The sequence below is a fragment of the Mustelus asterias genome, chromosome 1, assembly GCF_964213995.1.
Source record: "Mustelus asterias chromosome 1, sMusAst1.hap1.1, whole genome shotgun sequence".
NCBI classification, from domain to species: Eukaryota; Metazoa; Chordata; class Chondrichthyes; order Carcharhiniformes; family Triakidae; genus Mustelus; species Mustelus asterias.
The window spans coordinates 74,292,111-74,316,548 of NC_135801.1; the positions used below are offsets into that span (position 1 = coordinate 74,292,111).

At 42.3% G+C, this 24,438-nt stretch overlaps 1 protein-coding gene across 1 annotated transcript in view; it reads left to right on the plus strand.

Moving 5' to 3' along the window:
* Positions 1-2,232: 2,232 nt before the first annotated feature.
* mettl14 (methyltransferase 14, N6-adenosine-methyltransferase non-catalytic subunit) overlaps positions 2,233-24,438 on the plus strand; it is a 59,211-nt gene continuing 37,005 nt past the window's right edge. Inside the window, exons 1-2 of the mRNA XM_078213816.1 lie at positions 2,233-2,351; positions 17,303-17,391. Coding sequence (XP_078069942.1) covers positions 2,286-2,351; positions 17,303-17,391 — 155 coding nt within the window. The 5' untranslated portion in view covers positions 2,233-2,285. The remainder of the gene's footprint in view (positions 2,352-17,302; positions 17,392-24,438) is intronic.

A 24,438-nucleotide genomic window follows, 5' to 3' on the forward strand; every position in this document is an offset into this window, starting at 1 on the left:
CTGGCAGGTGAAACTAGAACTAGAGGGAGCATATATAGGACTGAGTTTAGGAGGAACTTCTTCACACAAAGGGTTGTGAATCTGTGGAATTCACTGCCCAGTGAAGCAGTTGAGGCTACCTCATTGAATGTTTTTAAGGCAAGGATAAATTTTTGAACAGTAAAGGAATTAATGGTTATGGTGAGCGGGTGCATAAGTGGAGCTGAGTCCACAAAAAGATCAGCCATAATCTTATTGAATGGCAGAGCAGGCTCGAGGGGCCAGATGGCCTACTCCTGCTCCTAGCTCTTATGTTCTTATGTACTTAATAGTTAGGAAACTGTGTCCAGAGTGAACCCAAGAGCAAACATAGCTACTTTTAAAATTATGATTCTCACATCATTGGTTTGTGGTAGTCATATGACTGATATCATGTTGTTCCCATGGATCTATTCGCTTGTAAATCAGTGCATCTTTTGCCAGAACATAGAATAATTCAAATATATTTTTATTCAGATTTGTGACTCATTGCTGCATATATTGAAAATGTAGACTGACAACCCATGCATTCTATCCTTTACTCCCGTCAGCAGCATCTTCATGATGGCAGTTATTCACTTACAGAGTGGATGAAAGACAGTTAGAGGGTATCTCACATCATGCATGCCCCTCACATTACTACCCAAACTCTTGATTTTCCTTTTGCCTTACTCCTAACATTTATGTTGCACTAGGACCTATTTAAGAATTCATAGAATGAATTCTGACTTATTTGAGATGTAAGGTAGATAAAATTATGAACAGTGGTATGTGCTAAAGCACTGGACAACAGTCTCTTAAATGCAACGTGGTAATGGAATCATAAGAAATTACAGCACAGTAAGTCTGATGCTGATGGGAAAGATTGATGGTAAAAGAGATTGAGGTTGCCAAAGAGTGATCTTTCTAAGGAGCTTTGCCAACTGGATGTATCACCAAGGAAGATGATCTGCACCTCTAGACCAAGATTAACATGAAGGTCCATGGTGAACAACACCCTATATTAGAGCATGGTACCTGAAGACAGAAGGAGAGCCTTCAGTTGTAAACCTAAATATAGTTTTATCCACCTTAACAACTTTCCCTACCCATTTAATGATTTGTGTATGTGAAAACCAAGTTCTCTGGGCCCAGTTACGTTTTTCAAAATTGTGCTATTGAAATTGTCAATTTCTGGTTGTGGGGAGTGAAACTGAACTTCATTAAGATGCCACAAAGACAGAAAATGCTGGAAAATCTCAGCAGGTCTGACAGCATCTGTGGAGTGAGAATAGAGCCAACATTTCCAGTCTGGTTCACCCGTAGTCAGAGCTCTGATAAAGGGTCATCCAGATTGGAAACGTTGGCTCTATTTTATCTCAGTAAGAGTTTTAACAATATCAGGTTAAAGTCCAACAGGTTTATTTGGTCGCAAATACTATTAGCTTTCGGAGCGCTGCTCCTTCGTCAGATGGAGTGGAAATGTTTGAGACCACAGGGCGGCACGGTAGCACAGTGGTTAGCACTGCTGCTTCACAGCTCCAGGGTCCTGGGTTCGATTCCTGGCTTGGGTCACTGTCTGTGTGGAGTTTGCACATTCTCCTCGTGTCTGCGTGGGTTTCCTCCGGGTGCTCCGGTTTCCTCCCACAGTCCAAAGATGTGTGGGTTAGGTTGATTGGCCAGGTTAAAAATTGCCCCTTAGAGTCCTCAGATGCGTAGGTTAGCGGGATTAGCGGGTAAATATGTGGGGGTAGGGCCTGGGTGGGATTGTGGTCGGTGCAGACTCGATGGGCCGAATGGCCTCCTTCTGCACTCTATGATTTCTATGATTTCCACTCCATCTGACGAAGGAGCAACGCTCCGAAAGCTAATAGTATTTGCTACCAAATAAACCTGTTGGACTTTAACCTGGTGTTGTTAAAACTCTTACTGTGTCCACCCCAGTCCAACGCTGGCATCTCCACATCATGTCTATTCTATCTCCACAGAGGCTGTCAGACCTGCTGAAATTTTCCAGCATTTTCTGTTTTGCTTCAGATTCCAGCATCCGCAGTATTTTACTTTCATTTCATTAGGCTGCCTGCATCTACTTTCCAGTGAAGATCCTGACTGACACCGGCCCCGCCCCCTCCCAAGGCCCCGCCCCCTGCAATGTCATCACCACTGGCCTCGCCCCCTCAGCCGCGCCTCCCGCTTGGCCAGAAGTGACGTAGAGCGCTGTACGCGCGGGGGGTGAAGGGTCAGTTCCGGTGGCGGCGGATAGGGAGCGTGCGCAGGGAGAGTTGAAGATGGACAGCCGCTTACAGGAGATCCGAGAGCGGCAGAAACTGCGCCGGGAGCTGTTAGCCCAGCAGGTAAGAGAGGGAGAGCGGCCGTTCCCTTCACACGGGCCCATGGTGAGCAGGGCGCCGGGCCTGAGCCCCATTCTCCGCCCCCCCCCCCCCGTCACTGAGCAGCTCCTGTTTGTCCCTGTCTGGAGGGCGGCCTGTCGGCCCGATGGGGCTATCCTAACCCCCTCCCCAGCAACGGGTTCTGAGCAATAACGGGCCCAGTGTCCGCTGCCTTTGGTATCTGAGAGGCCTCTGGTTCTACTCTTCACTAAAGGGCAGCGAATTCCCGCATTATGAATGGTTTGTGAACCAGTTTCTGGAGTGGAAATGTAACAGCTCTAATTTCCCCTGTTCAGCTTGTAAGATTGCCCAGGTGGTTACACAAAACTTCCCACTGTAGTTATTGTCGGTGCAGACTCGATGGGCTGAAGGGCCTTTTCTGTCTTCTAACTGTGAACCTTATGGTGGTTGTTTGAGAGCTCTGCCTATCGTGGTCTTCATAATGTGGAGGTGCCGGCGTTGGACTGGGGTAAACACTGTAAGAAGTCTAACAACACCAGGTTAAAGTCCAGCAGGTTTATTTGGTAGCAAACACCACTAGCTTTCGGAACGCTGCTCCTTCGTCAGGTGGAGTGGGAGATCTGCTCACAAACAGGGCATATAGAGACACAAACTCAATTTACAGAATAATGATTGGAATGCGAGTCTTTACAGCTAATCAAGTCTTAAATGTACAGACAGTGTGAGTGGAGAGAGCATTAAGCACAGGTGTATTGTCTCCAGACAGGACAGCTAGTGAGATTTTGCAAGTCCAGGCAAGTTGTGGGGGTTACAGATAGTGTGACATGAACCCAAGATCCCGGTTGAGGCCGTCCTCATGTGTGCAGAACTTGGCTATCAGTCTCTGCTCAGCGACTCTGTGTTATGAAGGCCGCCTTGGAGAACGCTTACCCGAAGATCAGAGGCCGAATGCCCGTGACCACTGAAGTGCTCCCCAACAGGAAGAGAACAGTCTTGCCTGGTGATTGTCGAGCGGTGTTCATTCATCCGTTGTCGTAGCATCTGCATGGTTTCCCCAATGTACCATGCCTCGGGACATCCTTTCCTGCAGCGTATCAGGTAGACAACGTTGGCCGAGTTGCAAGAGTATGTACCGTGTACCTGGTGGATGGTATTCTCACGTGAGATGATGGCATCCCTGTCAACGATCCGGCATGTCTTGCAGAGGTTGCTGTGGCAGGGTTGTGTGGTGTCGTGGTCACTGTTCTCCTGAAGGCTGGGTAGTTTGCTGTGGACAATGATCTGTTTGAGGTTATGCGATTGTTTGAAGGCAAGAAGTGAGGGTGTGGGGACGGCCTTGGCGAGATGTTCATCTTCATCAATGACATGTTGAAGGCTCCGGAGGAGATGTTGTAGCTTCTCCGTTCTGGGGAAGTACTGGACGACAAAGGGTACTCTGTCCACCGTGTTTGTTTTCTGAGGAGGTGGGTGCGGTTTTTCGCTGTGGCGCATCGGAACTGTCGATCGATGAGTCGAGTGCCATATCCTGTTCTTATGAGGGCATCTTTCAGCGACTGTAGGTGTCTGTTGCGATCCTCCTCATCTGAGCAGATCCTGTGTATGCGGAGGGCTTGTCCATAGGGGATGGCTTCTTTAATGTGTTTAGGGTGGAAGCTGCAGAAGTGGAGCATCATGAGGTTATCCGTGGGCTTGCGGCACAGTGAGGTGCTGAGGTGCCCGTCCTTGATGGAGATGTGTGTGTCCAAGAATGCACCCGATTCCGGAGAATAGTCCATGGTGAGTCTGATGGTGGGATGGAACTTGATGTCATATATAGTTGTTTCAGTGATTGTTCACCATGAGGCCAAAGGAAAAAAATGTCATCGATGTATCTAGTGTATAGCATCGGTTGAAGGTCCTCTGCGGTGAAGAAGTCTTGTTTGAACCTGTGCATGAAGATGTTGGCATATTGAGGTGCGAATTTGGTCCCCATGGCTGTTCCGTCTGTCTGGATGAAGAACTGGTTGTTGAAGGTGAAGACATTGTGGTCCAGGATGAAGCGGATGAGTTGTAAAATTGCATCTGGAAACTGGCAGTTGTCAGCGTTGAGTACTGAGGCAGTTGCAGCAATGCCATCATCGTGGGGGATGCTGGTGTAGAGTGCCGAGACATCCCTTGTGACGAGGAGTGCTCTTGGTTCAACTGCTCCATGTGTGCTGAGTTTCTGTAGGAAGTCCGTCGTGTCGCGACCAGAGCTGGGGGTTCTTTGTACACTGGGTTTCAGGATGCCCTCGACGTAGCCGGAGAGGTTCTCGCACAGGGTCCCATTGCCCGATACGTTGGGACGGCCGGGTGTGTTTGCCTTGCATCTCTGCCTATCATGGTGTTGGTAAGAAGTCTCACAACACCAGGTTAAAGTCCAACAGGTTTATTTGGTAGCAAATACCCATAAGCTTTCGGAGCACTGTGCCATTCAGCCCATCGGGTGAAGAACCTGTTGGACTTTAACCTGGTGTTGTGAGACTTCTTACCGTGTTCACCCCAGTCCAACGCCGGCATCTCCACATCATATCATGGTGTTAACAGAGGGCATAATCTTAATTCCATGTAGAATATCTTAAAGCAAAATGCAGCCATTGCTGTGGTATGATTACCAATTGCTTAAAATATATTTTGGTGGCAGCGCAAAAGAAATATGGAGCACTTAAACAAATAACAGATCTGCTTGCTGAGCACATCTAAAACAGCATCTTACATGGTCTTCTAATTGTTAAAACTTTTCTTGTCTGCTTTGTAACCAAAGAAATTTGTACGAAAGATGAAGGATCTATCTTGTATATCATGTTTTAGTTTGTGTATGACACCTGGACTTGGACCTTTGGGAACATTGAAAAGGTTTGAAGCATATCTTTAAATTAGTGTTGCTGATTTTTTTTCAAACAACATGTACATGTGGTATAACAGCAGCATTTGTTTGGCAGACTAATTTTCCACTGCCTCTGTTGAGTCAGTTTGCTTGTTGACATACAGTATTAGATGATCAGACATGCCCTCAAGTTAATTATTTGGGGGGAGGACTATTGTTTTCAACACCTGCCCCAAGTGCTGTTCTCCAGGTATTTACTCCATCCCAGCTTGCAAATGTATGAGGCAGAACCAGACTATTACATCAATCGTTGAGCTTCAAACCCATATCCTCTGCAACATCAAGACTGCCTACTTCCACCTCTATAATATTACTGATCCCTGCTCATCCTTGGGTGCAATGAAACCCTCAGCCATGCCTATGTTATTTTTCTTTGTGTTTGTTCATGGGATGTGGGCACTGTTGGCTGGGTGGCTTTTATTGCCCACCCCTAATTGCCCAAGAAGGTCATAATGTGCTGTCTTGAACTGCTGCAGTCTGTGGTGTAGGTACATCCACAATGCTGTTCGGAAGGGAGTGCCTGGATGTTGACACACTGACTGAAGTAATGGCCATATTCCCAAGTCAGGATGGTGCTGCCAGGCTCATGCCCCAGATTTCTTTCTCTGCTGACAGACTCCAAATATTCATATTTTATTCCCTCAGTTCTTCCAAATTCCAGACTGCCCCCTCACTCCCACAATTCATTATGATCATCGAACACAGTAACCTTTCCTACTTTCCCTCATATCCTTTGATCTCCTTTGCCTCAAGCGATATATCATAGAATCCCTGCAGTTCAGAAAGATGCCATTCAGCCCATCGAACTTGCTCCGACAACAATCTTTACCCAGGCCCTATTCCCGTAATATCTCGTATTTACCCTGCTAACCCCCCTGACATTAAAGGCATGGCCACTCAAGTTAACCCAGACACCTCTGAACTAACTAACTTCTTCTTGAAAACATATAATAATTTGGCCTCAACTGCTTTTTGTGGTAGAGAATTCCACAGGCTCACCACACTCTGGGTGAATAAATTTCTCCTCACCTAAGTCCCGAATGATCCCCTGGTTCTGGACTTCCCTGTCATCGGGAACATCGTTTTTTGCATCTACTCTGAAGTCCTGCTCGAATTTTGTAGATTTCTATTAGATCCCCCTCACTCTTCTAAACTCCAGCAAATATAATCCTAACTTGACTTATTCTCTCCTTGAATGTCAGTCCTGCCATCCTAGTTATCAGTCTGGCAAACCTTTGCTGCATTCGCACCATAGCAAGAATGTCCTTCCTCAGCTAAGGAGACCAAAACTGCACACTATTGCAGGTGTGGCCTCACCAAGGCCCTGTATAAATGCACCTGACATTGCTGCTTCTGTACTTGAATCATCTCGCTATGAAGGCCAACGTACCATTTGCCGCCTTCACCTGTGTGCTTACTTTCAGCGACTGGTATACAAGGACACCCAGATCGCTTTGCACATTCAGATAATCTGCCATCCTGTTTTTGCCACCAAAATGGATAACCTCACATTTATCCACATTATACTGCATCTGCCGTGTATTTGTTCACTCACTCAACTTGTTCAAATAATTGCCCTAGTGCTACCCCAATCCTGGAATGTCAGCAATGCTTCAGGAAAACCAATTCAGCTGACCCCCACTCTCCCGAGTATTGCTGAATACCCAACACTTGTATTTCTGTAAAAGCAAAATACTCTAGATGCTGAAGATCTAGGCCCTGATGAAGAGTTATAGATTCAAAACATTAACTCGGTTTCTCTTCACGGATGCTACCAGACTTGCTGAGTTTTTTGCAGCACTTTCTGTTGCTAATATTTTTGTTTATGTAGTTCTTCAACACAATGAAACATCCTGAGGTGCTTCAACATAGAACAAGGTATGACACTGAGCCGCATGAGATATTAGGTCAGAAGTGAGGTGGAGAGGTACAAGGACGGTATTCCAGAATTTGAGGTCTGGGCAACCAAAGGGTACAGCCGCCAAGGGTGGAGAATTTAAAACTGGGGGTGTTCAAGAGGCTGAATTAGAGTGCTGAGGGTCGTAGAGCCAGAGAAGATCATAGAGATGGGGAAGGATGAGGCCTTGGAGGGATTTGAAAGCAGGGATGAGAATTTTCAAGTCAAGCTGCATCTTTACTGGGAGTCAGTGAGCACAGGGGTGGTGACAGGAGAACAGGACTTGTGTGTAAAGACGAGCAGCAGAGATTTGGATGACCTCCAGTTTACAGGGGGTAGAATGTGGGAGACTAGTGTTATGATTGCAGCTGATACTACTACTGGACAAGTCAGATTCCAGGGTGGAACCTGATCTGGTAGAATCCTAACTTTTATTTTTTGTTTACAAATGTGGAGGGTGGCTACGGAACAGAGTTGCAGGAGTCTGCTGATCTTTTAACTAGAGAATAAACATTTATTTAAACAAGAAATGCTAAACTATATTACCCTATTCTTCACCTACATGTATACCTTTTACAGATGTGTACAGATTCAGAAGGATAATATAAGTTACTAAATTTAGCTAATGGTCTAATGTACACAGTCCATGTAAACCAATAGGCAACCTATGGTCAGACACCACACTCTGAAACCAAATGACAGATGCTGCCTCAATGCAAGTTTTATGGATCTTTCATCAGTGTTCTCTTTCCCCCTCTCCCAAAGATGCTTGTCACACCATGACCCAACTGGTTTCACAGAACTCCATCTTTCTCTGGAGGGTTTCCAATCTCAATGCTCAAAAAACTCTCTTTGGAATTTTCTCCCTAATGCACTTTCTCTAGGATGTCTTCCACAAGAATCCAGTTCCAGGTGGATCTTCGATCTCTCCTCCTGGTATTCCTCTCCTCTGGATTGCCGTTTAGATTCAAGCTTTGCTTTCCACACATTCTCTCAGATACTCAACTGTGCCAATGGAACACCGCTGCTTCAAAGCACCCTTGTCTGTATCCTTGGATCGTCTGGCTTTTCACAAGCCCACTGTACCTTGATTCTGCTTCCTACAACTTTCTCTCTTTAATTTGCAGTCTTTTCTTCTGCTCCTCACTTTAACTTCGTTGAACAGAACCTTGTTCAGACTCCTGTCCTTGTTCCTTGACTCAAGTATCTTTCTGGGACTTTTTTTTTCCTCCACTCGCTGTTTCTGGGATAATTTTATTTGATTTATGTTTGTCACATGTATTAGTATACAGTGAAAAGTATTGTTTCTTGCACGCTATACAGATGAAGCATACCATTCATAGAGTAGGAAAGAAGAGAGTGCAGAATGTAGTGTTACAGTCATAGCTCAGGTGTAGAGAAAGATCAACTTAGTGCAAGGTAGGTCCATTCAAAAGTCTGGCAGCAGGGAAGAAGCTGATCTTGAGTCAGTTGGTATGTGACCTCAGACCTTTGTATCTTTTTCCTGACGGAAGGAGGTGGAAAAGAGTATGTCCGGGGTGCGTGGATGTTCTCCTCTTTTGGGAAGTTTGCTTTCTGCAGTTCCCTCTCCTGTGCTCTCCTGGCACCTTCTTTCAAATTAACTAAAACTCTTTGTTTACCTGTCCCTGCCGATCCCCTGTTGGCAGGCCTCCCCTCCCAATGCAGGTACACTAACAAACCCATGGACATGCAAGCAACTCTTGAGGTGAAACCAAAACTCAGGTTCTCTTGCCATCCCCACTTCTCAACACCTAAATAGAGAAATATAAATTAAACATACCCACAAATTATTTAAAACTCCAGTTCTTAACACCAGACAGAGTAGTCTGGAGTAGTCGAGGCTAGTGAGGAATTAGTGAAGGTTTTGGCAGCAGCTGAGCTGAGGCAGGAGTAAAGTTGGGCGATATTCTGGAGATGGAAGTACATGGTCTTTGGGGTGGCATGTGTGTGAGGTTGGAAAGTTATCTTGGAGCCAAATGTGATATCAAGTTTGTGAACAGACTGGTTTAGTCTCAGACAGGGGGAGGGATGGAGCCAGTAGCAAGGGTATGGAGAGGGGCTGGAAAACAATGGCTTCAGTCTCAATATTTAGTTAGAAAAAATTTCTGCTCCGCTAGTACTGGATGTCAGATAAGCAGTCTGATAATTTAGCAACAGTGGAGGAGCTGTGAGAGCTGGATGTCTCTCAGTATAAATGAAAACTAACACTGTGCCTTCAGGTGATGTTGCTGAGGGTAGCATGTAGATGAGAAATAGGAGGAGGCCAAAGATAGATGTTTCTTCAGCTGATGTTAGCACTCCAAATGGGTAGAAACTAATTTATTTTAACATACGCAAGCTGTGGTGAGTTGGTAGAATGCTTGCCAGAGTCAAAAGGTTGTGGGTTCCATTCCACCCCAGGTACAAAAATCGAGACTGGCACTCCAAAGGGAGAGTAAAAACAGAAAATGCTGGTAAGGCTCAGCAGGTCTGGCAGCAACTGTGGGGAGAGAAACAAAGTTAACGTTTCAAGTCTTAATGTTTGGAGTCTGTATTACTCTTCTTCAGAGTTCTGTGTCTCGCTCCACAGATGCTGCCAAACCTCCTAAGTCTTTCTAGCATTTTCTGTTTTTATTTCAGATTTCCAGCATCTGTAGTATTTTGCTTTTATTTCAGTCCTGGGGGAGTGCTGTGCTTTCGGAGGTTTGGTACTTTTTGGATAAGATGTTAAATTGAGGTGCTCCTTCTCCCCTCTCAGTTGGACATAAAAGATCCCATGGCACTATTTTGAAGAAGAGCAGAAGTATAATACCCAGTGACCCGGCAGAATTTTATCTTTCATTCCCTCATTATATGGTGATTATCACATTGCTGCTTGTGGGAACTTGTTGTGCAGAAATTGGCTGTCACATTACCTATGGTATAACGGTGATGACAGTTTAAAATGTACTCCATTGAGTTTAAAGTTTATTTATTAGTGTCACGAGTAGGCTTACATTAACACTGCGATGAAGTTACTGTGAAAATCCCCCAGTTGTCACACTCTGGCGCCTGTTTGGGTACAATGAGGGAGAATTTAGCATGGCCAATGTACCTACCCAGCACGTCTTTCAGGAGGAAACTGGAGCACCCGGAGGAAACCCATGCAGACATGGGGAGAACGTGCAGACTCCACACAGACAGTTATGCAAGCCAGGAATTGAACCTGGGTCCCTGGTGCTGTGAGGCAACAATGCTAAGCACTGTGCTGCCCTATAAAGCGCTTTGAGCTGTCTGGTCATGAAGAGCCATATAAATAAAAGTCATTATTTTTCTTTTGAATCATACATCATACTGTTATAAAGTATAGTTTCTTTTCTTGGTTGGATAGAGTGTAACTAACAGCTTGAGTAGTTTTGAGTAAATTCAAGTAACTGATAGATTTTTGGATACCAAGGGAATTGAGGGATTTGGGAATGTTGCAGAAAGGTGGCATTGACATTGAAGTTCTGCCATGACCTTCTTGACTGGAAGAGCAAGCTCAAAGGACTGCATTCACCACTCTTGCTTTTTCTCTGTGGGCTAAGTTCTTACAAGCTCTACAGGGCAGATTTAAACTTTAACCTCAAGTGAATTACCTGTTCGTGGTTGACTAGCACTTTTTGTGTACTCGCAGGATATATTGCCTTGATCGATCAATGGAGTAGTCTGCTCAGTACTGTATGGGCATTGGGAATAGCAGCCAGTCTTTGATCGTATTGTGGAAAAATGTATTTGAGCGCTTGCTTGAGGTACTTAACTGGGAGAAAACCTAGCAAAGCCTATACATATTTAGCAATCTTGCATTTAGTTGATATTGAATCTGGCCATAATTAGTCATTATGGCATCAAAGGAGGCCATTCAATCCGCCAAGTACATGCTGGCTCTCTGTAAAGCAGTCTGGTCAGTCCCATTCCCCTGCTCTATTTACCTAACCCTTATATTTTCCGCATTTGTGAATTTTTATCATTTGGTACAACTGGCTATCTAGTACAAATTGATTAAAGAAACAGACTCTATAAAAATGTGATGCGTATTATTTGAATGGTGCCAAATTGAGGTCAAGTTTATGTATCAATCCAAAACTGTGAAGACATGATTTGAGGCTTTAAACTTTGAGCTTGTCAACCTGACAGTTCAGATCTTTTATTTTTTATTGGTTTTCTGGACGGTGGTAAAGATTTGGATTGTAGGAATCACCGCAAGTTTTACTGTTGTTCTGGGCTTTGGATGCAGGTACTGGCAGTTAAAAGTAGGGAAAATTCCAAGATATTCTATAAGTATATCAATGGGAAGATAACCAGGGAAAGAGTTTGGCCCATTAGGGACCATGGGGGCAATCTGTGGGTGGAGCCAGAGGACATCTGTAGAGCGTTGAACAAATACTTCGCATCCAGCTTCACCCAAGAGAATGAGGATGAAGGTATGAAACTCAGAGAGAGACTGTGAGCTTCTTGAGCAAATTGACAGAGGGTGTGATGGGTTGTTGACAGGTTTAAAAGTGAACAAATCTCCAGGTCCAGATGAATTGTGTCCCAGGCTTCTGTGGTAGGCAACGGAGCAGATTGCAGGAACTCTGACTCAAATTTTTAATTCCTCTCTGGCCTTTAAAAGGTGCCAGAGTACTGGAGAGCAGCTAATGTGGTTCCACTATTTAAAAGGGACTGTAGAGATAAGCCAGGGAACTTACAGACCATTGAGTCTCACGTCAGTAGCAGGGAAACTATTGGAGAAAATTCTCCACTTAGAGAGGCAAGGTTTGACCAGGGATAGTCAGCATGGATTGGTCAGAGGGAGGTCATGCCTAACAAAATTTGATTGAATTTTTTAAGGTGGTGTCCGGGTGTATATATGAAGGTTGTGAGTTGATGTAGTCTATATGGATTTCACCAAAGCCTTTGACAACGCCCCATGTGGGAGACTTATAAAGAAGACAAATATGCATAGAATTTGGTACGGTGGATTCAAAATTGACTGTGATGATAGAAGACTACCTTAGTGACTGGAAGCCAACATCTAACTCTTTTGAGTTAAACCAAGTAAACTAAATGAAATAAACTGAGGGACAAATTTATAGAGGCAGCCGGTTGAACCGCCCAAAACTAAAACAAATAACAAATGAAGCTTAAAGCTTTAAATCAAAATGTGATTAAAAGGATTGCTACCGCACCCAGCCCTTGAAACAAGTTAAAGGCGAGAGGCAAAAGGTTTAGGAGGGGTATGTGAAGTTTTGTCCAGAAGATGGTGATGGCCTGGAATGCGCTGCTAGGGAGGGTAGTGGATGCGGGTTGCCACACATCCTTTAAAAAGTACCTGGATGAGCACTTGCCATGTTAGGACAGCACAGTGGTTAGCACTGTTGCCTCACAGCGCCAGGGACCCGGGTTTGATTCCCGGCCTGGGTCACTGTCTGTGTGGACTTTGCACATTCTCCCTGTGTCTGTATGGGTTTCTTCCGGGTGCTCCGGTTTCCTCCCACCGTCCAAAGATGTGCAGGGCAGGTGGAGTGGCCATGATAAATTCCCCATAGTATCAGGGGATCTAGGTAGGGTAAATGCATGGGGTTATGGGGATAGGGCCTGGGTGGGATTGTGGTCAGTGCAGACTCGATGGGCTGAATGGCCTCCTTCTGCACTGTAGGGATTCTATGACATCATTCAAGACTGAGTCAAGTGCTGAAAATGGGATTAGGTCAGTAGGTCAGGCGTTTCTCCGTGTCGGTGCAGACTCGAGTTATAGGGCCTCTTCTGCATTGTGAGATTCTGGAGGAATAAAAGTAGTTTTCATGGAATTTTTTATAGAATTCTATCGTGCAGAAGGAGGCCATTCAGCCCATCGAGGCTGCACCGACCACAATCCCACCTGGCCCAATTCCCATTTATCCTAGCTAGTCTCCCTGATACTAAAGGACAATTTAGCATAGCCAATCAACCTAACCTGCACATCTTTGGACTGTGGGAGGAAACCGGAGCACCCGGAGGAAACCCACGCAGACACGGGGAGAATGTGCAAACTCCACACAATGACCCAAGCCAGGAATCAAACCCAGGTCCCTGGCACATTGGCAGCTTTTCCCATTGACAAGCTTGAGTGTGTACAATGTGCAATGTTTGACTTTTTAAACTTTTACTTCTGTAGCCCAAGGCTGCCGAGACCAATTATTCCAAGTTCATTGTAACCTGGCTAAAATCAGCGAACCCAACAGAAATTGGAAACATGCCTTGGGACCTTTCTGAACTGTTTAGCTCAGCCGCTTACTTGATATATTTATTGAGTCATTGCAGTTGCTGCCAACAGTATTTTTAGCGTTATGTAAGCTGGTAGCACTAAATTATGCTGCCATGCACACACATCTGTCTACTTAGAATAGTAGAAATTTGCACATTTTGTTTAAATGCACTTGTGGAGCTTTACTGAAAGATATTTGACAGCTGGTGATATTTCCAATATCAAAACTCGAAATTAATTTGTGACACCTAGAAAATTAAAATGCAGCTTGACAGATAACTACGGCACAATTTGAAAGGGTAAATTTTCAAACTTCAGCACTTAAGTCTTGAAGTATAATTTTGAATCCTTATGTATTAAGAAGGTTTGGGAAAAGTATATTGGAGTGTGTTAAGTAAAAACAATTGCGCTACAGAAGAACAGAATCATTTATTAAATCCAGACTGGTTGGTAGGTTTAGGGTTCATGGTAAAATGAACTTAAATAGACAAGTCACCCAGAAGTATTTCACCAGGTATACAAGGAACAGTTGTCAAAAGTAGGTATTTTATTTTTGGGGCACTAAACGTTACTACGCAAAAACATAGGAATGCTTTAAAAAAAAGATAGTGGAAAACTGTAGAAGTAATGGAATGGTTATTTAAAAAGAACTGTTAGAAGCCAGGAAATAATTAAAGATTGCAATGATCTTTTGAGGAGGTTAGATATACAGGAAAAAAATGGGTGAGGAACTAAGTGGATACTTCACATTGTCTTTAGAAGTGAAGTCCAACATGGCCTGTCTGATAGTTAAGGATAAATGTACAACTTCAATTCCTTCAATAAAAGTGACAAAATGATCTTGCGAGAGAATTGAGTCTCCAGTTCTAATGATTTTAAGCCACTAGTTAAGTTAAACTGCTCTGTCATTGTATGTTTTATCTATAATTAATTATAAACAAAATTGTTGAAAAAAACATTTGTTTGTGGTGTACAGAAACTAGCAACATTTAAAGCACTGCATCTGATTCAAATTATTATAATTGGGAAAATCTAATTTGTCAAGAGCATTGTATTTTTTTATTTGCAAACTGACATCTTTTAGTTTCAGGGTGAGGCGTATTGTAATTTGTTTGAAGTTTTTAAAAAGTGCTTGTTTCATAAAATGTCATTTTTAAAATTTATTCATTGGATGTGAGCATTGCTTTATAAAACTTCCATTTATTCTGGCCATTAACGATTGCCTTGCAAAGGTGGTGATGAGCTGATGCCTTGAACCGCTGCAGTCTACCTGATGTAGATACAGTTGCAGTGTTGTTCACGCTAGTTTTGTGCCTTGTAGGTGATGGACAGACTTTGGGGAGTCAGGAGATGAGTTACTCGTTACAGCGTTTCCGGCCTCTGACCTGTTCTTGTAGCCACAGTACTTACGTGACTACAACAGTTAAGTTACTGGTTGATTGTGAGCATGGGAAATAGGAATAGGCCATTCGTCCCCTTGTATCAACTCCACCGTTCAAGTAAATCATGGCTGATCTTTTACCTCAACTATTCCTGCACTACCCCATATCCCTAATATAGAAACTTAGAACATAGGAGCAAGAGGAGGCCATTTGGCCCTTTGAGCCTACCCCGCCATTCATTATGATCATGGCTGATCGTTCAACTCAATAGCCTAATCCTGCTTTTTCCCCATAACCTTTGATCCCATTCGCCCCAAGTGCTATATCTAGCCACCTCTTGAATACATTCAATGTTTTGGCATCAACTGCTTCCTGTGGTAATGAATTCCACAGGCTCACCGCTCTTTGGGTGAAGAAATAGCTCCTCACCTCCATCCTAAATGTTCTACCCTGAATCCTCAGACTGTCACCCCTGGTTCTGGACTCTCCCGCCACTGGGAACATCCTCCCTGCATCTACCCTGTCTAGTCCTGTTAGAATTTTATAAGTCTCTGAGATCTCCCCTCGTTCGTCTGAACTCCAGCGAAAGCAATCCTAACCTAGTCAATCTCTCCTCATACATCAGTTCCGCCATCCCCAGAATCAGCCTGGTAAACCTTCGCTGCACTCCCTTGAGAGCAAGAACATCCTTGCTCATAAAAGGAGACCAAAACTGTACACAATACTCTAGGTGTGGCCTCACCAAGACCCTGATCCTGTACTCAACCCCTCGCAATGAAGACCAACATGCCATTTTCCTTCTTTACGCCTGCTGCACCTGCATGCTTACCTTCAGTGACTGGTGCACAAGGATACCCAGGTCCTGCTGCACACTCCCCTCTCCCAATTTACAGCCATTCAGGTAGTAATCTGTTGTCTTGTTTTTGCTTCCAAAGTGAATAACCTCTCATTTATCCAAATTATTCTGCATCTGCCATTGATTTGCCCACTCGCACAACCTGTGCAGATCATTCTGAAGGATCTCTGCATCCTCGTCACAGTTCACTCTCCCACCCAGCTTGGTATCATCTGCGAACTTTGAGATGTTACATTTTGTTCCTTCATCCAAATCATTAATATATATTGTGAATAGCTGGGGTCCCAGCACCGATCCCTGTGGAACCTCACTAGTTACTGCCTGCCAATTTGATCTATCCTTGATGCACTCCTATTCATCAACTACCTGCTATCACCAGTGATATCATCTGAAAACACAGCATGAATTTCCACGTGCGCTCTGATGACGCCCAGCTTTACCTCACCACCATCTCTTGTGATTCCTGCACTTTTTCTAAAATGTCAGCTGCTTGTCCTGAGTGAGAAATCTTCTCCAATTAAATATTTGAACGATTTAAGCTAACATTTTGGATCCCCACTGCAAACCACATTCCCGAGCCACTGACCCATTCCTATCTCTCTGAGGCTGAACCTGACTGTTCTGAGCTTTGATATATTTGACCCTGAGATGAGCTTCTAACCACACATCTCAACTGTCTATTTCTACCTCCATAACATTGTCTGTCGCTACCCTGCCTCAGCTCGTCAACTGCTGCAATCAGCATTGTACCTTTCTTATCTCTAGACTTGACTGTTCTCTCTTTGCCAGCCTTGTACATTCTATTTATGTAAACTTGATGCTATCCAAAACTCTGCATCCAGTGTCCCACCTTGTACCAAATCCCATTTGCCCATTACCCCTGCCCTCACTGACTGGTTAGCAATCCAAGGTTTTTTTTTCTTTAATTTGCATCCTTGTTTTCAAATACATCGTTGGCCTTAGTGCTTTCTATCTCTGTAAACTCCTCCTCTGAGATGATTCTGTATCAGTGCTCCTCTAATTCTGACCTTTTGCACATCCTGATTTTAATCACTCCATCAGTGATGGCCATGTTTTCAGTTGCCAAAATCCTAAAGGTCCTAAGGAACTTTTTCTCCTAATCTCTGCTTCCCTACCCCTTTCCTCCTTTAAGATGTTTCTTAAACCCTATGCCTTGGACTACACTCATTGTGTGGATCATTGTCGTACTTTGCTTTTAACAGGTGCCTGTGAAGTCCTTGGGGCAGTTTAACACAAGTGTGTGAAGAAACAGTAAAAATGGGGAAATAAGAATACTGGCCCAAACTAGTCTTGTATACCTTAACATGGAGCACCAGTAAAACCGGGAAATAAGCATACTGGTCTGAACTGTTTCTTTTCCGATTGAGTGTTAAATTTCCCAGTTGCTGTATTAACATTTCAAGTTGTTTCCCTGGATCAGGGCTTCCAGTGGTTCAAGAAGGCAGTTCACCATCACCTTCTCAAGGGCAGTTAGTGATGGGCAATACTAGTACAGTTACCAAAAAACTGTGCTATTGTTCCAAAGAAGAAATTAACACTCTGCAATTTTACTGTACACTACCCTTTCATAAAATATATATTGCCAACTTGAGTTTTTTGTGTAACTTTATTTAATGTGAAATTTCACGGAGTTTTCTATTCCTTAGCTAGGAGCTGAAAGTGCAGACAACATTGGAGCAATCCTGAACAGCAAGGAAGAGCAGAGGGAGATTGCTGAAACTAGGGAAACCTGCAGGTTAGTATGAAAGCAACTGCACCTTGAACCTTTTTCTTTTTTTGTATCGTGGGTAGTACAGAAGATTGCAATAGTGTGTTCAACAGGTTATAAAATATCAATAACATTGGTTTGTAAAGCCATTCCCCATCGTTATGCAAGTGATATTTAAAAATTAATTCCTGAAAAAAACTGAATTCTTCATACAGTACCATCTTGCATAAATACCATATCATCCAGTAAGAGGGATGCATATGAATACTTTTTTGTATACGGATAATCCTTTATTTTCTATTTTTTGTCCATCTCAGTTGGGACCTGTGTTTTAAGCACCGGAGACAAACAACAAAAATAGAGTACTGCTACCCTTTCCTTTGCTCCTCTTTCATTATTCTATATTCCCTTCCTTCTGTGGAAAGTTCCGAGCTAGGAACAATCTTTATGTGGAGGATTGCAGATTTAATTCATGCCCTCCAGTACCTTATTCATACCTACTATATTCAGTATAATTGAATCAGCCCTGCAATGCTAGTTTTAGGAGACCAAGATGTTGCCCAAGACATAAAATTGTTATCTTGCATTGTCAAGATTATAGACCTGTCAGTTTTGGGTCTGGGCAAAGTGATTTTGTGTGCACAATCGCCCAAGGCTGGCTTTGTAACTCAAGTCAGGTAGAATTTACCATATGTAGAGCATATTTTCAACCTAGTGCAAAGCCACATTCTTTGCTGACACGTTGAGTTTCATGGAATCATAGAACCCCTACAGTGCAGGGTTTCTTGGGAACTTTTTCAATTTTATGGTACTGAAGGATATCTTTCTGCCATTTAAAAAAATAATTCCAATAATAGAATAAGAAGCAAAACTGAATATGGACAAGTACATATGTTTGAAGCTTCTTTGTCACTGAGGCACAGTTGACTTTTTAACTCTGGCTGGCTGGCTGCACATCCTAATCTAGCAATATTGGTTTGGATGCAATGTTTGTGGATTAAAAGCAGTGTGCAATGCATTTCCAAGTTGATTTTTGAAGCTCACATATTACTTGCTCAGGTAACACTTACAAAATAATTGTTTGTGTTTGGCTGATGTAAATTTATTATAACAAATGCATGATGTTACACATTAATTATTACTTTCAGTTCACACTGTAGATGTTCTGTAACCCACGTAAGTTTGCAAAGCTTACAGGCTGAGGTATTAACTGCTCTGTATTGCACTTTTCTATATATAAGATCCAAACAAAAAATATTTTACAGCTGTCTAAACCTGAGGCAAATTTATAATTTCTTTATTGATGCTAAAGAGGCACTGCCAGCTGAGCAGCTTGAGACTATTAGAATCTTGAATATTCATTAGTCACTATCTCTTTTGTGTAAGAATTATAGATTCTAGCCTATAAAACAAAGTAAAATTCAAAGCATCTCATGGCACTTGTGACAGAGCCATTTCCAAGAGCTGTGTCTAGAACATAGAATAGTACAGCACAGAACAGGCCCTTTGGCCCACGATGTTGTGCCGAGCTTTATCTGAAACCAAGATCAAGCTATCCCACTCCCTATCATCCTGGTGTGCTCCATGTGCCTATCCAATAACCGCTTTGAACGTTCACTCTATCTATCCCCTTCATCATTTTATAAACCTCTATTAAGTCTTCCCTCAGCCTCCTCCGCTCCAGAGAGAACAGCCCAAGCTCCCTCAACCTTTCCTCATAAGACCTACTCTCCAAACCAGGCAGCATCCTGGTAAATCTCCTCTGCACTCTTTCCAGCGCTTCCACATCCTCCTTATAGTGAGGTGATCAGAACTGCACACAATATTCCAAATGTGGTCTCACCAAGGTCCTGTACAGTTGCAGCATAACCCCACGGCTCTTAAACTCCAACCCCCTGTTAATAAAAGCTAACACACTATAGGCCTTCATCACAGCTCTATCCACTTGAGTGGCAACCTTTAGAGATCTGTGGATATGGACCCCAAGATCTCTCTGTTCCTCCACAGTCTTCAGAACCCTACCTTTGACCCTGTAATCCACATTTAAATTAGTCCTACCAAAATGAATCACCTCACGTTTATCAGGGTTAAACTCCATTTGCCATTTTTCAGCCCAGCTTTGCATCCTATCTATGTCTCTTTGTAGCCTACAACAGCCCTCCACCTCATCCACTACTCCACCAATCTTGGTGTCATCAGCAAATTTACTGATCCACCCTTCAGCCCCCTCCTCTAAGTCATTAATAAAAATCACAAAGAGCAGAGGACCAAGCACCGATCCCTGTGGCACTCCGCTAGCAACCTGCCTCCAGTCCGAAAATTTTCCATCCACCACCACCCTCTGTCTTCGATCAGATAGCCAGTTACCTATCCAATCGGCCAACTTTCCCTCTATCCCACACCTCCTTACTTTCATCATAAGCCGACCATGGGGGACCTTATCAAATGCCTTACTAAAATCCATGTATATGACATCAACTGCCCTACCTTCATCAACACACTTAGTTACCTCCTCAAAAAATTCAATCAAATGTGTGAGGCACGACTTGCCCTTCACGAATCCGTGCTGACTATCCCGGATTAATCCGCATCTTTCTAAATGGTTGTAAATCCCATCCCTAAGGACCTTTTCCATCAATTTACCAACCACCGAAGTAAGACTAACCGGTCTATAATTACCAGGGTCATTTCTATTCCCTTTCTTAAACAGAGGAACAACATTCGCCACTCTCCAGTCCTCTGGCACCATCCCGGGGGACAGTGAGGACCCAAAGATCAAAGCCAAAGGCTCTGCAATCTCATCCCTTGCCTCCCAAAGAATCCTAGGATATATTTCATCAGGCCCAGGGGACTTATTGACCTTCAGTTTATTCAAAACTGCCAGTACATCCTCCCTCCGAACATCTATTTCCTCCAGCCTATTAGCCTGTAACACCTTCTCTTCCTCAAAAACATGGCCCCTCTCCTTGGTGAACACTGAAGAAAAGTATTCATTCATCACCTCGCCTATCTCTACTGACTCCATACACAAGTTCCCACTACTGTCCTTGACCGGCCCTAACCTCACCCTGGTCATTCTTTTATTCCTCACATAAGAGTAAAAAGCCTTGGGGTTTTCCTTGATCCGACCCACCAAGGACTTCTCATGTCCCCTCCTAGCTCTCCTAAGCCCCTTTTTCAGCTCATTCCTTGCTAACTTGTAACCCTCAATCGAGCCATCTGAACCTTGTCTATGACAGAAACTGTTATAATGACAGTGCCCCTTTCTAATATGCAGTGGTCTCTGGTATCTTGCTTCTATTTTTATAACTAAAGCCTGTTTTAATATTTCTTGGTCTGCAGAGATGAATATCCACATCTTTAGAGGATTGCTTTTAAACAGGATTTTGTTTTTACGGTGACAAACGTAGGATTTTAAAGCTGAGATGAAAGTTTCTTATAATAAACTAGCTCATATGTTTATCAAGTCAACTTTGTTTAACTGTTTCTATAACTTCAAACTCTATTTTAAATAAGTAAAGGAATTGAGCCATTACACCTCTGTACTTTATCACAGTCTTCCTATAGCTGACAATATGTGAAATACCTAATTGTATAAAACTGAAGTTTTTGTATTTTCCCTTGAATATTTTAATTTTATTTGTCCACATTTTGAGAAAATTGGTACATCTTCTGCTTTGGCCCAACAGTGTATCTTGTACTTGTGTCACATTTATTTTCCGCACTGGCCGAGCCTGTGGCTTCTGTGATCCCTGTGCTACATAGCTATTTTTCCAATGGATTTACAGCCATGGTGATGCAAATTAAAATAAACAGCATGGCATAAATTTGCTGATATTCTGTTTTGGCTGCATTGTTTCCATTAAGTTCTACTCTGGTGATTATATGGTTGTTTAATAACATTGTTGGCATTGGTATAGTAGTTGGAGCTAATGCAACATCCACGATTCCAGTGTTATGGGATGACACGTTAAAACCACATAATGGCTATCAAAGCAAATCCCAGTCCTATCAGCACATTGATTTGTAATGCGTGCAGCTAAGCTACATATGGACAAAATACAGTGCTCTATTTACCATCATGACTCGGAGCACAGCTGCACATGCATAGGCATTTAACACAGACACTAACATTACTGAATGCATCTGGTTTGTAACATTTTAAGGTAGCGTAGCACTAGAATTAATAAGTCTAACAATCTGACATCAAATTATGTGCAGTATTGTGCCTATGACGCCCCTTCTCGAAACATGGGGTTGAGGCTGGCCCAACCCGATATTGCTTGAGTCCTTATTGCCAACAAAAGATTTTTGTCCAGACATTTTTGGGAACTGATTTTACAAAGTTTCACAGGTGATAAGTTGTTTTTTGTTGTTCTTTGAAAAAGGACTTGTACAATTAGTCATCCATTTACCTTTTGTACTAACAGAATTTGTTAAATTTTATTTCATCAGTAAATGGATTGACAAATCATCTTCCTATCCAGCATAAAATGGAGTTGGAATGGAAAGTGTTACTTATTATCTTTGCATGGTCAGACCGGCCTGACAGTCAGAATTCTATTCTTGAAGTCACGCAATAGTTTCAGAATTTATACTCATTCGAAATAGTATAGATGAGTATTTTTATAACTGCAAACTGTCTGTTTTTAGATACATAGAGATTGAACAGAGTGAAGAAAAGGTATAGATCAAAATTGCATTTATCATGAAGCTGGTAAGCACTGTGTTTAATGTAAAGAGCTGATGGAGGATAAGCTGCACTGAAACAACAACAGTTCGGTACACCAATTCCTGTCAGTGCTAAAATAATATCTTGGAATTGTACTTCTGAGTAATTATAACCAGATTCTCCACTTTAGGAAGGGTTGAAAACTAAATTTAGGCTTGTCATATCCTCAAATTCTATTTGATGTTTAACCTAATATTAGGTTTAGATTCCTTTATTAAAACTTATTCCATAACTATCTAAAATATGTCATTTTGTCCTTCAGTGGCTATGAAATAATAGCACCAAGCCTAATACAATTGTCTGGTATATATTGATAGTTCAGTATGTTAGTGCAGATTTTGTACTTTTGAGGCTGCAGGGATGTTATGTATCCTTGCATATTATTGTGCTGCTGCTATTTATATCTCAACGTTAAAATGCAACTCGTGGGTTCTTATTATTTGCCTTTTTGGTTTTCAATTAAGCAGCAGGCATCTTACTACAATGCACTAAAATGTCTGAACATTTTTCAATTTTCTAGGAGCAATCTAGCTGAGGTGAATTGGTTTTCTTAAGCCAAAGTGCATTATAAACACAAGTTGTTGTTTAATCTGCAGGAAATTTCCAGACTCGGGCAGCACCAGTAGAGCATAATGACTTTTGTGCCAGTCTCCTAAATAAATATAAATTACTTGGGTAGCCCAGGGGATAACATCATAAATAGTTGGCACACGTTGCATTTTTACATTGAATGTAGATGAAATCAACTGAATAGTTGTTGAATCCACTTATTTTGTTCTATTAAAGTTGCATATATCTGGCTTTAATCACCATTAACATGGTTGAGAAAGGATGAGAGAATATCTATTGCATCATGTTCTCTTGTGAAGTTTGTCTCTATGCATATAGTTAGTTCCTGTTTTGAATTTTTTGTTTTCAGTGGGGTTGTAAACAAACCTTGTTAACAGTTGCTTAGTCCAATGCGATTCGGAGTTTGTGCTTACCAACTGTCCGTGGGGGGCATTAGGGTTGCTTTGTGATCTTGAGAGGGGAATAATTTTAGCACAATATTCTGCTTTTGGTCACTACACACTGATTCCCGACTGCAAGATTGTGTGCAGGTTTTAAGTGATGAAATTAATTAAGGTTTGAGTGTAGCTGTGATGCACCTTGTGTCAGAATAACATGATGAAGCAACATCTCATGGTGCAGACTACCTAAGCATAGCTATTCTATCATTGGGTTGGGTTTTAGAGTGCAAATGACTGTACTAAAGCAAATGTCATTTTAAGTAATGAAGGGGGATTCTTCGTTGTGTGTAGCAGGGTTCCACTGCTTTACGGTGTTGTTGACATTGGGTTAAAAATGCTGTTTAAAGAGACTGAATTTCATGATGGATTATAATAATATCCTTGTTTTCCTTGGGACTGGTGGAAGGTGGACGATGTTGTGCTGTTTATATGGGTTCCATGTGAAGTAAGCTCACCTTAACCTAGTCTTTAATTGGCATAAAACCAGAGAACCCCATCATTTTTGCAATAGATTTCAGACACACTAATATGGGTTGTCTACTGAGGTAAATGGAATGGAAATATCAGATTGGTGCAGTGGTAGTACCTTTTCTGAGGCTGCTGCCTGTCCTGTTCTTAGTTGATGCAAACAGTGTAAAAATAATGGAAAATGTTTCATTTTCTAACAATATTATAAGTTGCCTCTGATTACTAAAATAACTTGGGGTGAAAAATATCTATTGCTTTACCCTAATATGATGTTTTAATTTTTGTTTCCTTCAACTTGAATTAAAACAGCTTTGCTGCATAATTTTCATTGAATCTGGTAGTTTTTTTAAAAAAAAGAAAGTTAACAATGTGCATCAATTAAATTTCAGTTCATTGCGGAGAGGATTTTTTTCTGATCTTGTTAGCCAATATATTTTGTTTCAGTTGTATTTGGAAGAACAAATTATGCTTTTCTTTTCTGCTATATTTAAGAATGATGTAACATTTGACATGGAGTGTCTCATGTTTAACCATGAGCAGTTTAAAAAAAAATCTGTAGCAAGTTACCAGATTGAGAGTCTTTGGTATAATTCAGTACAGTTCTGTCACCATCAGCTTTTTGAATGAGTACAAAAATGCTTAATCACTTCACTAGAGATTTGGGATTAAGCTTTGTTTCCTGTTTCCCTATGTTGTAGTCTTTGTGCATCAAGAATATGCACCAGCGGATGGGGCCATTTGGTGTGCAGATACTTGTTGATGAATCTTCTGGCTGAAAGTTGCATTTTTTTTAGTGAGAAGTCCAATTTAGTCAACAATATTAGATCATGATACGTTTTTGTTTCCTTTTTTTAAAGGAGCAGA